Here is a 13351-nt window from a genome sequence, read left to right on the forward strand (position 1 = left end):
ACCCACTTCAGGTCTGACTCATGTTGCAGTCACCGCTGCCCGGGTATTGATACGAGAGAGCGGAGAGAGGCTGGTTCGAGAGGAGGGAGCGAGCGAAGAGGAGGAGGAGGAGGAGAGCAGAGGAGAGGAGAGGAGCGAGGCAGCGCCGCTCGCAGCGCTCGCTGCCCCAGCCACAGCACCGGGGCAAAGTTGGAGTCGCTGCAGCCACTGAAGCCTCCCACACGCCCAGGGGCTCTGAGAAAGCAGCACCTTTCCCAGGTAATGCTTTTGCCTTACTTCTTGCTGAGTTGTTACGCTGCTAAAATACTTTTTAGGTGAGATTCAGGAGGGTTGGTGGGTCCCTGCTGAGTGGGATCCTGCATTGGGACAGCTGGGTCAGGCGACAGGGTGTCACTTGTCTGGTGCTGGTGCCATCAGCATCCTGTGGTGGCTGAGTGCAGGCCGGTTTTGGGACTTTTTTGGCTGTTGCTGGTGGGGACAGCTGGATCCGAGAACATCAGAGGAAGGACGCGGGTGCAGTGTGCCCAGGCAGAGCCCTGCACGTCTGTGGTGTGCAGCCTCTCTGCCCAGGCAGCCTCCCCACAGGGGCTGCTGCTGACTTCTCACACCGACCTGCCCGAGCCTTTTCCCTGGGCACTCCAGCCCTTCCATCCAGCCCTGCACGCCCTGGCAGTGGGGGAACCTGCTGGGAATCTGCCCATCCCAGGGCATGGCCAGATCTGTGGGCAGGACACCCCCGGGCTGGGCTGTAGCACAGGAGGGCTGGGCAGTGCCAGGGGTGCCCCGTGCTCCCTGTCCCTGTCCAGAATCAGCTTCAGCAGGAGCTGAATCCCAGAAACTCAGGCAGCTCCAAGCACACCCATGAGCCCAACTCCTCTGTTTTCAGTTTCACCTTTCCTGGACACTGTCTGCCGAGCAAACTTTCGAAATGCTGACTGATCTGTGCATTTCCACATTGCTCTTCACATTTCCTGATTTCAGGAGTCCTGAACAGCTTCTCACCCACAGAGCCCCTTTCCTCCTGGGGAAGCATGACAGAGAGCTGGTGGCAGTGATGGGAATTTTGTCCTGGCTCCCCCAGCCCTTCTGCTCATGCCAGAGGCAATAATTGCTGCTTTGGTACCAGACACCACACTGGGATAGGGCAGAGAGAGCACCAAGTTCTGGAGAAGCCCAAAGAACAGGGACAGAAGTGTCTGGGGATGCAGCCAGGCAAGACAGCAGTGTCCCCTTGAGTTTGTCCTCTCCCACATTGCCTTCAAGTCCTACCTGTGACAAATTTGCTGTTGTCCCATTGTGAATCAGGCTTATGAGCCTGGCAGGAGATCAAGAAACCCATTCCCAGCTTGGGAGTTTTGCAATTCCCACCATCAGACCTCAGGCATCCTGTCTCAGACCAGAAGAATCCCCCACACTCCTTCCCATCTCTTGGCTGAAATACCTCTCCCAGCATGCCCAGATGTATCATCTCAGGAAGGAGTTGAATATAATTCTAGAAAAAGCCATGATGCTCTGCTGTGAGCTCTGCATGACCAAGGGAATGCACTTTGCTCCCAAGTGCAAAGAGCTTTTTCTGCCTGCTCTTTTCTCGGAAAGAAGCTATCATGAGAGGCAGGGGAACATTTCAGGTCTGCAAGGGCACAGCCCTCCTGTCCCTAGGAGAGAGCTAAAAGGCTTCATGTGGTGCTTCTCCTGAGCCCCCAGCCACCTCTGTCCTTTCCAGAAGTGGGAAATACTTCCCAAAGAGAGGCTGCCACATTCAGGCACCTCCTGAGTGCTCCTCTCGAGTCGTGTCTGCTCATGGTGCCAATGTACCCGGGCTTTTAACAGGTTCAAAACAAACCTGTTATGCCAGGAGTAGAAGCACAGGAAGGGAGAGCAGCCAATGCATTCCCTACCAGACCCAGCACTGCATCCCATTAATCTTACTGCAAAAGTGCACCAAGTGCTGGAATTAATGATGTTGCAGGAAAGGATGCTGAGAGATGGGGAGGGGGAATAAAAAGGTAAAACGCAATAGAAATTTCCCATTAATAAATCACAGTCCCCTCCCCAGAGGAGATAAATGCCATTTTAAAGAGGAAAACAGCAGATCAAATGCAACATGGACTGCAACAGAGAAGAAAATATCTGTTCAGGCAAGAGAAAGCAGAAATTATTATGAGAATTGTAAAGAGGATAATGGGGAGACGATAGGATATTACAGCGGAAAGATCATTAATGCACCAGAGAAGGCTATTAACAGAGTTCCTTAAAGATCAGCCTAGAGGTAAATTTTATTTAATGGTTTTCATTAGTGATCTTGACTCAGAAAACTAGGGCTTCTTTAAAAGAAATGTACTGGTGAGAAACTTGGGAAAAGTTCTGCACTGGACAAGGGACTAAGTACTAGAGGAGAAGAACCAGAGGATCTGTAGATAAATAGAAACACATCAGGCTGGCACAAGCTCACAGGCTTAGCAAAAAGCAAAAATTGCTACTCTAAGCAGCTGAAAACACCATAGGAAAAATATCTGGCTTTTGGGAAACCCCAGGATGAGTGCAACAACAAATGCAACCTGAAAAGTCTTCACAGCAGAGATAGTGTCAATCAGAACACCAGTGCCATGGAAAAGGCATGAGAAAGATGACCCAGAAGCTGTGCCCTGCTCTGGTTCCTTCAATGTCAGGAGGGTGATTTTGAACCACAAACAGGTCCAGGCTGTGATAATGAGGATAACCAGGTAAATGTAAAAGCTGCCTGGTGAGACAGGGCTGGAAAGGTGTCATTTATTCCGGCTGTCGCTGGAAAGACTGCCATGGGAAACAGCTGCTCCACTCATACATCCAGGAGGAAATCAACTCACTCTGCCAAAACACAACAGGAGCAGAGGACACAGGTAGTGAAGGTGGCTGTGAGTGACCTGGGCACAAAGCCAGGAGCACATGTGGAGTCACAGAGAGCTGATGCTCCAGGAGACAGCTCTGAGCTGGATGCATGGTCTGTGTCCTGCTGGCAGTGAGCTGACAGCCCCCCAGCTGTACCAGCCCTCCAGCCTGCTCTTCCTGCAAAGCCATGTCCAGAGGCTATGCTCTCCTGGGGGAGCGTTTCCATGAGACAATTTGGCTGGGGGATATGGGAAGGTGTCCCACACCTCCACCACAGTTAGGGTTGCAGCATCACACATCCCAGCTGACAGGAGGCAGATCCTGCCCCATTGCATGGAGGAACATCCCAAGGGTTTGCAGGCAGCTGAGCCCTGCAGCCCACACTGAGCCACAGAGTCCCAGCACTACCTGAGCTCCACTGCAGGGATGGGGACACCTCTGTCCCCTTGCAAGTGGCCATTCCTTGCCCTGAGCTAATCTGAAAAAGAAATAAGGAGCAAAACTCCTTCTGGGCACATCTTCATGGCAGGGCTGCACCAGGAGCTGCCCTGGCAGCGTGGCAGGAGCTGAATGAGTTGAAGTGGCCAGAGCTGGGTCCCACCAGCAGAGCCCATGTGAGCTGGGAGAGCCAGAGGCAGGAGCAGGTTGTTGGTGTGTGGTGAAGCAGCCACGTAGGAGGCTGCCATCCACCCACAGCATTTTCTAAGTGTGCTACTCCCCCTATAATTTAATCTGCCATTTCCACATGTTGGGAGCAATGAAAGCACATCCCTTTCACTTGGAAATACCCTTCTGTGGGAACAACCTGTTCTCCTCGCTGCCGTCAGTGGGCAGGCAGCGCTCAGCTTGTTCCACACTCCTTTTGTGAGTGAACAAAGAGCTTTCCATGGCAAGAGCCTGTGCTGCAGCTGGAGGTGAGGAACTGCTCCACACGCTGCTGCTGCCGTGGCTGAAAGCATCGCATCCCTCTCCCAGCAGCTTCAATCCCAGCACCCAAACTCAGAGGGCTTCCTGTCTGCCAAGGAGTTTGCTCTGCTCAGCAAAAGGCTTCCCATGGGCTGGGTCGTGGCTTGTTGTTTGCTTTCCATGCCTTTAGAAGCAGCAGGGCTGTGAGAGTCGCCTCTAATCTCAGTGATCCAGTCCCAGTCTCTCCCCTGCAGGGCTCCTGGCAATCAGGGGTTGTTTACTCATGCAGTCTCCCTGGAATACTCCCTCATGTGGTCCCCATGCCTTTAGACTTCAATCAAAGACATAAATCATCTGAAGAATATTTCAACCTGCACCACAGTGTTATCTTGTTGATGCAGGGGAAGTTTAAAAATCTCACCTTTGTCCTCTGACAATGCTGGATCTTTTCCTTTCCTGGAGTTTCTTCTGATCGCTCCCTCTCTGCAGCCTGTTGCAGCTCTGCCTTCCTGCACAATCCTGGGCACCATCAGGGAGGCTTCCCTGCTGCTCCACGGGGTGCAGGGAGCCTGCAGAGCTGGGTCCTGCACCACTCACGGGGACCAGCACATTGAGGAGGATGGGGAGACCCCTCAGATCATCTGGGAGACCACAGCTTGGACACAGGCAGATCCATGAGGGTCAGCAAGTCAGTCCAGCTCCTCAGCCATTCCCAGCCCTCTTTCTTGTCCCTGCACTGCCTCAATTCCCCTTTAGGTATCTTCCCAACAGGGATATTGCTTCCAATCAAGAACCCAAGGAACCTTTGAGTCTAGTAGTGGCAGGGTCTTGGAGATCACCAAAACCAGCAGCTCATTGTAAGTTAGAGTGGTTTGCTCTGTTGTTTCTTCCCTGGCAACATGTGGCGTTTTGTTATTTGTATCCAGACAGAAAACAGCCAGGAAAAATCAATCTGCAAGGGAAATTCTTCTTCCCTTCCCAGGACCCAGAGCAGAGTGTGGATTTCCCATACAGGTTACAGGAGCTGCTGTGATTTGTGATATGGCAGGATGGCTCCTGCAAAGCACAGACACAAGGACAAAGTTTAATGAGATCGGCAGCCGCAGCCAAGATTCAGAAATTACGTAGTTGTGACTAATTTTGCTGAACTGCATAAGAACTGCTGTCTCAGGAAAATTGTTTCCTCATATCCTCCTCGTTCTCACATTTATTGTAAGCCTATACGAAGATGACAATTTAAAAATCCCTGCTCTTCTCTCAACATCCCTCCATGACATGGGCACCCCTAGGGCTGGGAGAGCCCAGCTGGCAGGTACAGGGGTGCCTGGCTGCCAAAGGACTTTCAGTTTGGGTTTAAATGGGCTGGAGCAGCCAGGGAGGATCAGACACCCTGCTTCTGAAAGGGTTTGAGGGGAAGCTCAGAGGGTCTTTGCCCACTGCAGCTCTGACTTGATGCTTTTATAGAATCACAGAATGGTTAGGAAGGCATCTTACAGATTTCATTCCACCTCTCTGCCAAGGACAGGGACATCTTCTGCAACACCAGGCTGCTCAGAGCCTTATCCAGCCTAGACTTGAACATTTCCAGGGATGGGGCAGCCACAGCTTCTCTGGGCAATCTGTGCCAGGACCTCACCAGACACTTTCTTTTGCAGGTTGTCCTTGGGAGGTGGCAAAGCTCTGTCCCTGCTGGAGCACTGCTGACCACTGTCACCAACCAAACATGCAGAGGGCATGAGAGCCCACAGGACCTGACCCAATGGTCACTCAGAGGAAAGGAGAAGGCAAGAAAGGAAAAGAAGCAGTTGAGATCCACCAGCAGCTGCCACAGGGCATCGGCTCCAGCACTGAGCTCCCAGAGAGGGCCAACAGGCACAAATGAGTTGCAGTGCCACATCTTTCCCAGACCATGTCATTCCCAGCACACAAGGCTGAACGTGTAAAGTGACTCTGAAATGTTCTTCAAGGTCCCTGTAGAACAAGGATCACTTTGGGAAGAGCTCTAGGCCTGCCTGGTCCAGGCTCACTCCAAGCAGCTTTGGAGCTGATGAGAGCAGGACTGCTCCATCCTTGCAGTGACACCATGGATCCATGTTACAACCACACAAGCTCTCAAAAAAGCATGGACCCCCCCCTGCAGCTGCTGGTCGGGTTCTTTCTGGGCATCCTCATCGTGATCACTCTCTGTGGTAACATCATTGTCTGCCTGGCCGTCACCCTGGACCGGCGGCTGCGGAGCGTGACAAACCGCATCATCGTCTCCCTGGCCATCACAGACCTGCTGCTGGGGCTGCTGGTGCTGCCCTTCTCTGCTTTCTATGAGCTCACCAAGGAGTGGCCCTTTGGCAGCGTTTTGTGCAACATCTACACCAGCCTGGACGTCATGCTGTGCACGGCCTCCATCCTCAACCTCCTCATGATCAGCCTGGACCGCTACTTTGCCATCACCACCCCGCTCCGCTACGGCCAGGTGGTCACTCCCTCCCGGGTGGCCGTGGGCTTGGCCGTCATCTGGACCGTTTCACTGATGGTCTCCTTCCTACCCATCCACCTGGGCTGGAACACCAAGGGGACAGCAGTGGAAAACACAGGCCCCACCTGCAGCAAGGAGTGCACGCTGGCAGTGAACCTTGTGTACGGGTTGGTGGACAGCTTGCTCACCTTCTACATCCCTCTGGTCATCATGTGCATCACCTACTACCGGATACTCAGGATAGCCAGGGAGCAAGCCAAGAGGATAAACCACACGTGGGGCAACGCGCCCATGCCTCCCATGGTGAAGGAGCACAAAGCCACCGTGACGCTGGCAGTGGTGCTGGGAGCCTTCATCATCTGCTGGTTCCCCTACTTCACCCTCTTCACCTACCGGGGCGTGTGGGGGGACAGCCAGGTCAAAGGCACACCCATGTCCATTGTGCTCTGGCTGGGCTATGCCAACTCAGCCCTGAATCCCATCCTCTATGGGACACTCAACAAGGATTTCCGAGTGGCCTACCAGAACTTGCTGCACTGCTGCAGGACGGGACATCCCAGGAACTCCCACCTGCCTCCCCTGCAGAAGGCCCAGCCCAGGGGCAGGCAGGGCCAGGGCAGGCAGGAGAGCAAACCCTTGAAGCTGGAGGTGAGGAACGAGAAGGGGACTCTGCTCACTGATGGAGCCCTCAAGAGGTAAGAGCCTTCCTACGCTCAGCACTTTGATGGTAGGTCTGGCCCCAGAGAGGAAGGCAGAGGTGGGGACCCCACATTGTCCATGGATTTTAAGCAAAAAACTGATGCCCCAGCTGGAGATCCTTGCCCAGGCAACTCCTAAGTTCAGCCACTCAGAAATTCCTCACCACCCATAAGAACCCAGCTTGCATCCCCTCCATGCTGGCAGCACAGCTCCAGGTACTCCAGCTTCCCACATGGCTGGGCCTCCCCTGGAACTGCCACCGCTCACAGGGAGCACAAAATGTCCCCTGGCTTTGCTGGGTAATGGGGACAGTTGCCACCAGAATTTGCCGTACAGAATGGGGTGAAGCTTTTAGCTGGGGCTGCCCCCCAAAATCATCTGTGTCCCTGTGAGGAACAGACACCAAATTCTGGGCAGAGAGCAGAGCTTCGGGGGCCAGGAAAGGTGGCAGAAGGGAAGATGGGAATTAGTCCTGGGGCACAGTCAGAGCACTTGCAGCCAGGCTGGGAGTCCCTGCAGGAGCCAAGGTCTGGGTTCCCAGCTCCCTGCAGAGCAGCTCGGCCACTTCCCTCCCCGTCTGAGCCACACACCCTCAGCATTTCAGCCACCAGTTTCCATCAGCAGTGAATTCAGCCAACAGCAAGTTCCATTCCCATCTCTGGAAAGGGGCAGGAGTAGCCCAAATTAGGCTGGCAGATATTTTTAGAAATACAAATGCCCATGTAAAGTTAGAGCAAAAAAATCCTCAGTGCCACCCCAAGCGTATTACGAGGGACAGCCCCAGCAAAGGGTGTGGGGAGGGAGCAGGATGGGAGCAAAGTGGGCAAGTTCTATGACAGGCTGCCTCCCCAGCCCCTTCTCTGGGCACCCACATCCTCACAGGGCTGTGCCACCCTTCTCACTGCCTCACTCAAGGTGTTCGCCCAGCCAAGCACAAGGAGAACGGAGAGGCAGGCTGTCAATCTGCTGCTCCTGAGATAATCTAACCTCTAAGCAGTGCCTGATAAGCAGCCCAGAAACTTTCCATCCATAGATAAGGAGTCCTTTGATTCCCTGTTCCCAGCGTGCCAGCAGAGGAGCCGCGCTCGGCTCGCGCGCTCTCCCGGCACGTGCCCTTGATCCTGCCCCAGAAAGAGTCTTAAGCCACCGAAAGGAGAACTCAGGGAGGTGAACCAAAGTTCAGAGCCATCCAAAAGGCTGATCCAGCATCGTGCCTCCCCCAGGGCACCAATGTGACTGTACCCAAGGGAGGGGTGCAGAAAAGGAGATACAGAGGGATGGATTAACCGGAACAAATACAAGAATGCAGCTCCTGGGGCTGCCTTTTTCCATTTCCAAGGAATTAATGAGGAGCCCAAAGTTACAGCATTTGGCAAATTGTGTTGTGTATAAAAACATATGGAAAACGTGTCTAAGGTGGTGGGGGTGTTTCTGCAAACACACAGAGACAAAGGGAGCTCTCCTGTTTACTCACACTGAAGTGCAGCCCCTGGGCAAAGCAGGACCTCTGTGCTGAGGCTCTGCAGCTGAACCAGGAGAGCTCAGGGGGAACAGGCTGTTGGGACTTCCCTGCACAGCCAAGAGAGAACAGAATATAAATGTCAGTGTCCTCTCAAAATGCTGACTTACCACAAAGGGACAATAATGACTTGGAGGGAGATTAAAGGGGAAGAAAAATGGGTTTCTGTTCCTCAGGCAGAGGGCAGGGTCACTGATTTCCTGGCTTTTACCCTCACAGCTTTTCTGGGTAGAAAAGATTCTTTGCCTGGTTCCCCACAGGAAACACTCAAGTAAGGGGATGTTTCCTGACCTTTCTAAATCCAGCGAGCTCCACCCCATCCTCCACAGTATCACCACTGTGGTTTCCACTCACAATCAGATAAGAGTTGCTGGAGCACCTGCTTTTACTTTCTCTCCTTCTCTTCGTAGCCCTCTCACCTCACAGCAATCATGCACCAATGATCATATGTGGCCCTTCCAGCCCTTTTTTCCATAGTCAGATGCACCAAGATCTGCTGTTGGCAGATGATCAGGATCAACTAATGCCACACGAGACAGGTGAGCACAGGATTTACCTGTTCACCAAAAACCTGGCAGCCAATTTCACCCACAGCACAAACCAAGCTGGTTCCTCTCCGCAGAGTCTTCAGAGTCATCTGCCCTGAACATGTTAACAGGAAAAGACCAACATAAATCATTCCAAAAACTCATAACCCCCCCCAGACAGGAACACCCAGAGCTCAGAAGAGCTCTGCTCAGAAAAGCTCCGTGGGATCATTCAAGGGAAAACAGAATTTTGAAGTGTTGCCCTTAATAACAATGTTCTTTTCAGTTATGAGGCATAGGGAAAAGACTAACAAACAAGAGTGGAAATACTGGAGCACTGCAGCCAGTCTCAAGGGTCACTCAGAGCCTCAGTCACGAGCAGGGCAGGGAATCAAAAGCCACGGGACCTCCACAGCAGCTGGGGCCTGGAGGGCACTTCCATCAGTGAGGACCGGGTAGGGCTGAGAGTACAGGACCAAGCAGAGATGCAAGGGGAAGACAGCTGCTCCCATTTCCACATCAGACATCAGAGAGGAAGGCAACTCACACAAAACCAGTAAAGAAAACCAGAGGACCTCAGGAACCTGTTTCAGTGCAGTGGGACAGGGCTTTGAAGAGAATTGGTGCTTGGCTTGCTCTGTAGGCTCTGAGACCAGACCCTGATGTTCAGAGAGATTAAAATCCCATTAGAGGGAGCATTCAGCACTAACTGGATGTGCTGGGGAAGAAAACTCTGGAGCTGAATGAGTGTCTGTGGATCCATTCTTGCATGCCATCTGTGCTTAGAGCAGCATGGGACAGGACCATGGCCACAATATATGGGCAGAGAAGAAGCCAGTTCCCACTGGAAAGGGTCCCTGTCCTGGTCACAACACGCCTGCCCCAGCTGCGAGCCTCAGGCAGACACTTCCTGGTGCTCCACAGAGCAAAGCCAGGCTCAAGCAGGCTGGCCCTGACAGACTGGACTGTTCTTTCTCTCTCTTCATGTGCAATTTAACCTTTGCAGCACTGGAGCTTTCCTGTGAGTCTCAGCCAGCCCACTGCCCTAGGACCCACATCTCCCAGCCTTCAACTCCTGGCTGCCCTCTTCCAAAATCCTGTCTGTGTGGTTGAAAGGACAACACTCAGCTTTCCTCAGCACAAAACTCGACAGCAGAGGCGAGAGCTGCAGGGTGAGTACAAGGCCAGGGTCCCTGGTGAAAATGAGGGAGCTCTCCCTGCTGTGGCATCCACTGCAGTTTTCCTGGTCCAGGCATCCCTTCCTGGTGGTGCCTGGTGCAAAGGGTGATACCATCAGAGAGGAATCCTCACTCTTTTATCCATCACTGGTTGCTTTCCAAGCAAGTCCCAAGCCCAGGGGAGGTGCACAGAGCTGGGCCCCCCTCTGCGGCTGCCCTGGAGTTTTGGGATTATAGAATCAGCCTGAAAGATGCTGCATCCTGCCTGCTCCTCATGCACTGCAGAGGCAGCTGCATTCAGACCATGAATTTCCAGCACACTTCATTTTCATGCAAGCCTACATCCCCAGAAATTGCCAGCAGCTTTGGCGGAGATGCTGGCAGGGCTCCCGAGGTGAAGAGCTGATGCTGCACCAGGCATTGCTGCTCTCTCCAAGTGGTGCTGGGCTGGAGGCCACGACTGCCGTGCATGGGGATGCCTCTCAGCTCCAGAGAGCCACTTTGTGCAGCCCTTCTCAGGAGAAGTCAGGCAAGGTCACCCTGACCTCCACAAGCTCTCCCCTCCAATGCTGCATGCTGATAACCTGGGCTCTCCATATTGACTGAGCCCTGGGGGGAAATAGAGTCACCCACGTGCTGGAAGCTGGGCACACTTTGTCCCTGCTGCACCCTGAGCACTTCCAGCCTCAGCCAAGGTCACAGCAATTACAGGAGCTGGTGCTGTGTGTCCACACACAGAGCTGGGGTGCAGGGACCTGTACCCAGGGGTGCACCATAAACCTGCCCTGCTCAGAGGTACCCCCTGTGAATCACCCTGGAAATGCCATTGCCCATCAGCAGAAGGAGAAGCAGAGGACTGGAGGCTGCAGGTGCTGTTCTTTGGGGAGAAGGCATCACTGCTGCCCTGCAGCAGGAGCAGAGTGAACCTTCCAGTCTGGAAACCACAAAGCACAAAGTGAAGGTCCCCAGGGCAGGCACAGTGCAGACACAAGGCAGAGTCATCTCTGCTGCTGTCACTGCCCAGCAGCAGGGGCAGAGGGGACACCAATTCCAGCTCTTCTGCTTCATGCTTTCTGTCCCTGTGCATATGTTCTAAGACACATGTAGTTTCTGTGAGGTAAAAGCAAAATGCCAGCCATCCCCTGAGAGGATGCTGATCTAATCAGCAGAATGAAGCAGAGGTCTGGGGGAGAGGTTTGCAGGAGATCTGAGGTCTTGGTGTGACCACAGATTTCCTCTCTGCACCATGGGGGTGGGGACAGGAAATACCACCTCATACAGGACACCCAACCAAAGAGCTCCTGACCAAAAAATTCCCTGACCCACAGCAGGGAGAGGGGCCACGGGAGAGGCAGCACCCAGGAGCAGAGCACTGCCAGCTCCAGGACATCAACTTTTGTCAGGCTACAACTCTGACAGCTCAGCCCTGCTGCTGCTAGCTGGCCTGAGGGACAGGAAGAGCAGGCAGAGAAAGCCACAAAGCAGAGTGATATTGCTCAGAGGGGCGTTGGGTGACAGGTCTTGGGGTGATGCAAGCCTGCTCAGCTCTGCCCAATTGCCAGCACTCAGCCTTTAGTCGAGGATGCAGAGAGCATCCTCACAGCATCACCTCACAGTCCCACCCTGGGTGCTGAGGGCAGCACCCCTTACACTGGGGAGCAGAGAGGGGGGAAATGGACCCATCTGCATCTTGCAAAGTCACTGATCACCCTCTCTGTTCCCCTGCAGGATCCCTGCTCTGGCAGATGGCATCACTCCATCCCCAAACTCTGCTGGAGAGGCCTCTGCTGCCCAGGCTTCTTCCCAGGAAGGTGCTGGGTTAGAAGAGCCCTCAGAGGAGCTGCAGAGAACATCTCCCCATCCTGTGGGGAGTGGCACTTTCAGCATCAAGGCCCACAGCAGCATGAAGAGAGGCCTGGGGAGCTGGGTCAGGAAGCAGTGCAAGCCTTGGCAGGGCAGGGCAGCGCTGGGAGTGCCCTCTCCAGAGCCCTGGCAGTGCCTCAGGCTGCAGGGGGAAGGAGCTGCTGTTGAGGTCGTGGTGCCAGGCAGACCAGCCAAGGGTGGAGAAAGACAACACAGGCACCACCTTCCCTGGTGTCCTAGGGAAGTACCCACCCCTCAGAGGGGCCCTGGAAGATGGGGTGACATGGCAAGAGGGCTCAGCGTGGTGGATGTTGGCAGCCACGAGTGCTGGATATCTGTGCACAGGACATCCCAGGCCCTCAGCATCCACACTGGGGCAAGGCTGCTTCCCATCCCTGGGGCTGTCCCTACACCACGTCCCCTGTCCCAGCCCTAGTGCCAGGCAAAGAGAAGCCCTGGAGCCTGCTGGGGAGGCACTGAGCAGCCAGGGCTTGCCCCAGGCTCTGCCCTCCCGAGAAGTTCAACATGAAGGCTCCCAAAAGAGAAGATTTCTGCACGGGTTTGGGGCAGAAACAATCAGTGGTATATAAAAAAAAATCTATTTAAGACAGAAGGAAAATGAGATATTTGATTTCTGTGGGTGTGCTTTGTCCTGGGAAGAGCCTCCCTGCCCTGCTCCATCCTGCTGTCCCATCCCCATCCCTCTGCTGGGACAGAACCTGGACACACAGCACAAACACCCAAAACGGAGGCACAGCTACCCTGGGCAAGGCTGGCACCCCCCAGAGCACATCTTGGTGATCCCTCCTGGTCCCTGAGCTGATGGAGCAGGGGACACTTTGCCGTCCCCCAGGGGCGGGCTCGGAGCGGCCCCGAGCTCCAGCCACACCCAGGGCATCACCCACTGCCACCACCCACGGCGGGGCCGGGCTCCCCGACCCAGCACAGCGCACCCCAATTGTCACTGCAGGACACGGGACAACACAAGCTCACACCGCTGCTCTCAAGGGGAAGAAAAGGGAAAGTTTATTTTCTGACTCCAGCATTTATAGTTTTCCAAAAGTGACAGTGGATTAGAGGGTGAAAGTGCCACCTCTCCAATGACACTGGGCAAACCAACAGTCCATCAAATTCCTCCTCCTCCATAAAAGAATGCAAACCAATAAGTTATTTACAGAAGGTGTGTGAGAAAGTTTGCTACAAGAATGTAAACATCAGAAGGCTTAGAAAATCTTAAAAAATCAGTGACACCCAATCACTCCCCCCAACTCCCCAACACCTCCCGAGCCACCCCAGCGCTGGGTGTCACCATCTGCCA

General features: G+C 54.0%; 1 protein-coding gene across 1 annotated transcript; it reads left to right on the forward strand.

Annotated features, from left to right (window-relative positions):
- Positions 1-206: 206 nt before the first annotated feature.
- HRH2 (histamine receptor H2) lies at positions 207-12636 on the forward strand. Its single transcript, XM_036391743.1, has 4 exons — positions 207-258; positions 5430-6942; positions 9999-10164; positions 11899-12636. The coding sequence occupies exons 2-3, from the start codon at positions 5822-5824 to the stop codon at positions 10015-10017; spliced, it is 1140 nt and encodes a 379-aa protein (XP_036247636.1). The 5' UTR covers positions 207-258; positions 5430-5821; the 3' UTR covers positions 10018-10164; positions 11899-12636.
- Positions 12637-13351: the final 715 nt, after the last annotated feature.

The sequence above is a fragment of the Molothrus ater genome, chromosome 15 (assembly GCF_012460135.2).
Source record: "Molothrus ater isolate BHLD 08-10-18 breed brown headed cowbird chromosome 15, BPBGC_Mater_1.1, whole genome shotgun sequence".
Taxonomy (NCBI): Eukaryota; Metazoa; Chordata; class Aves; order Passeriformes; family Icteridae; genus Molothrus; species Molothrus ater.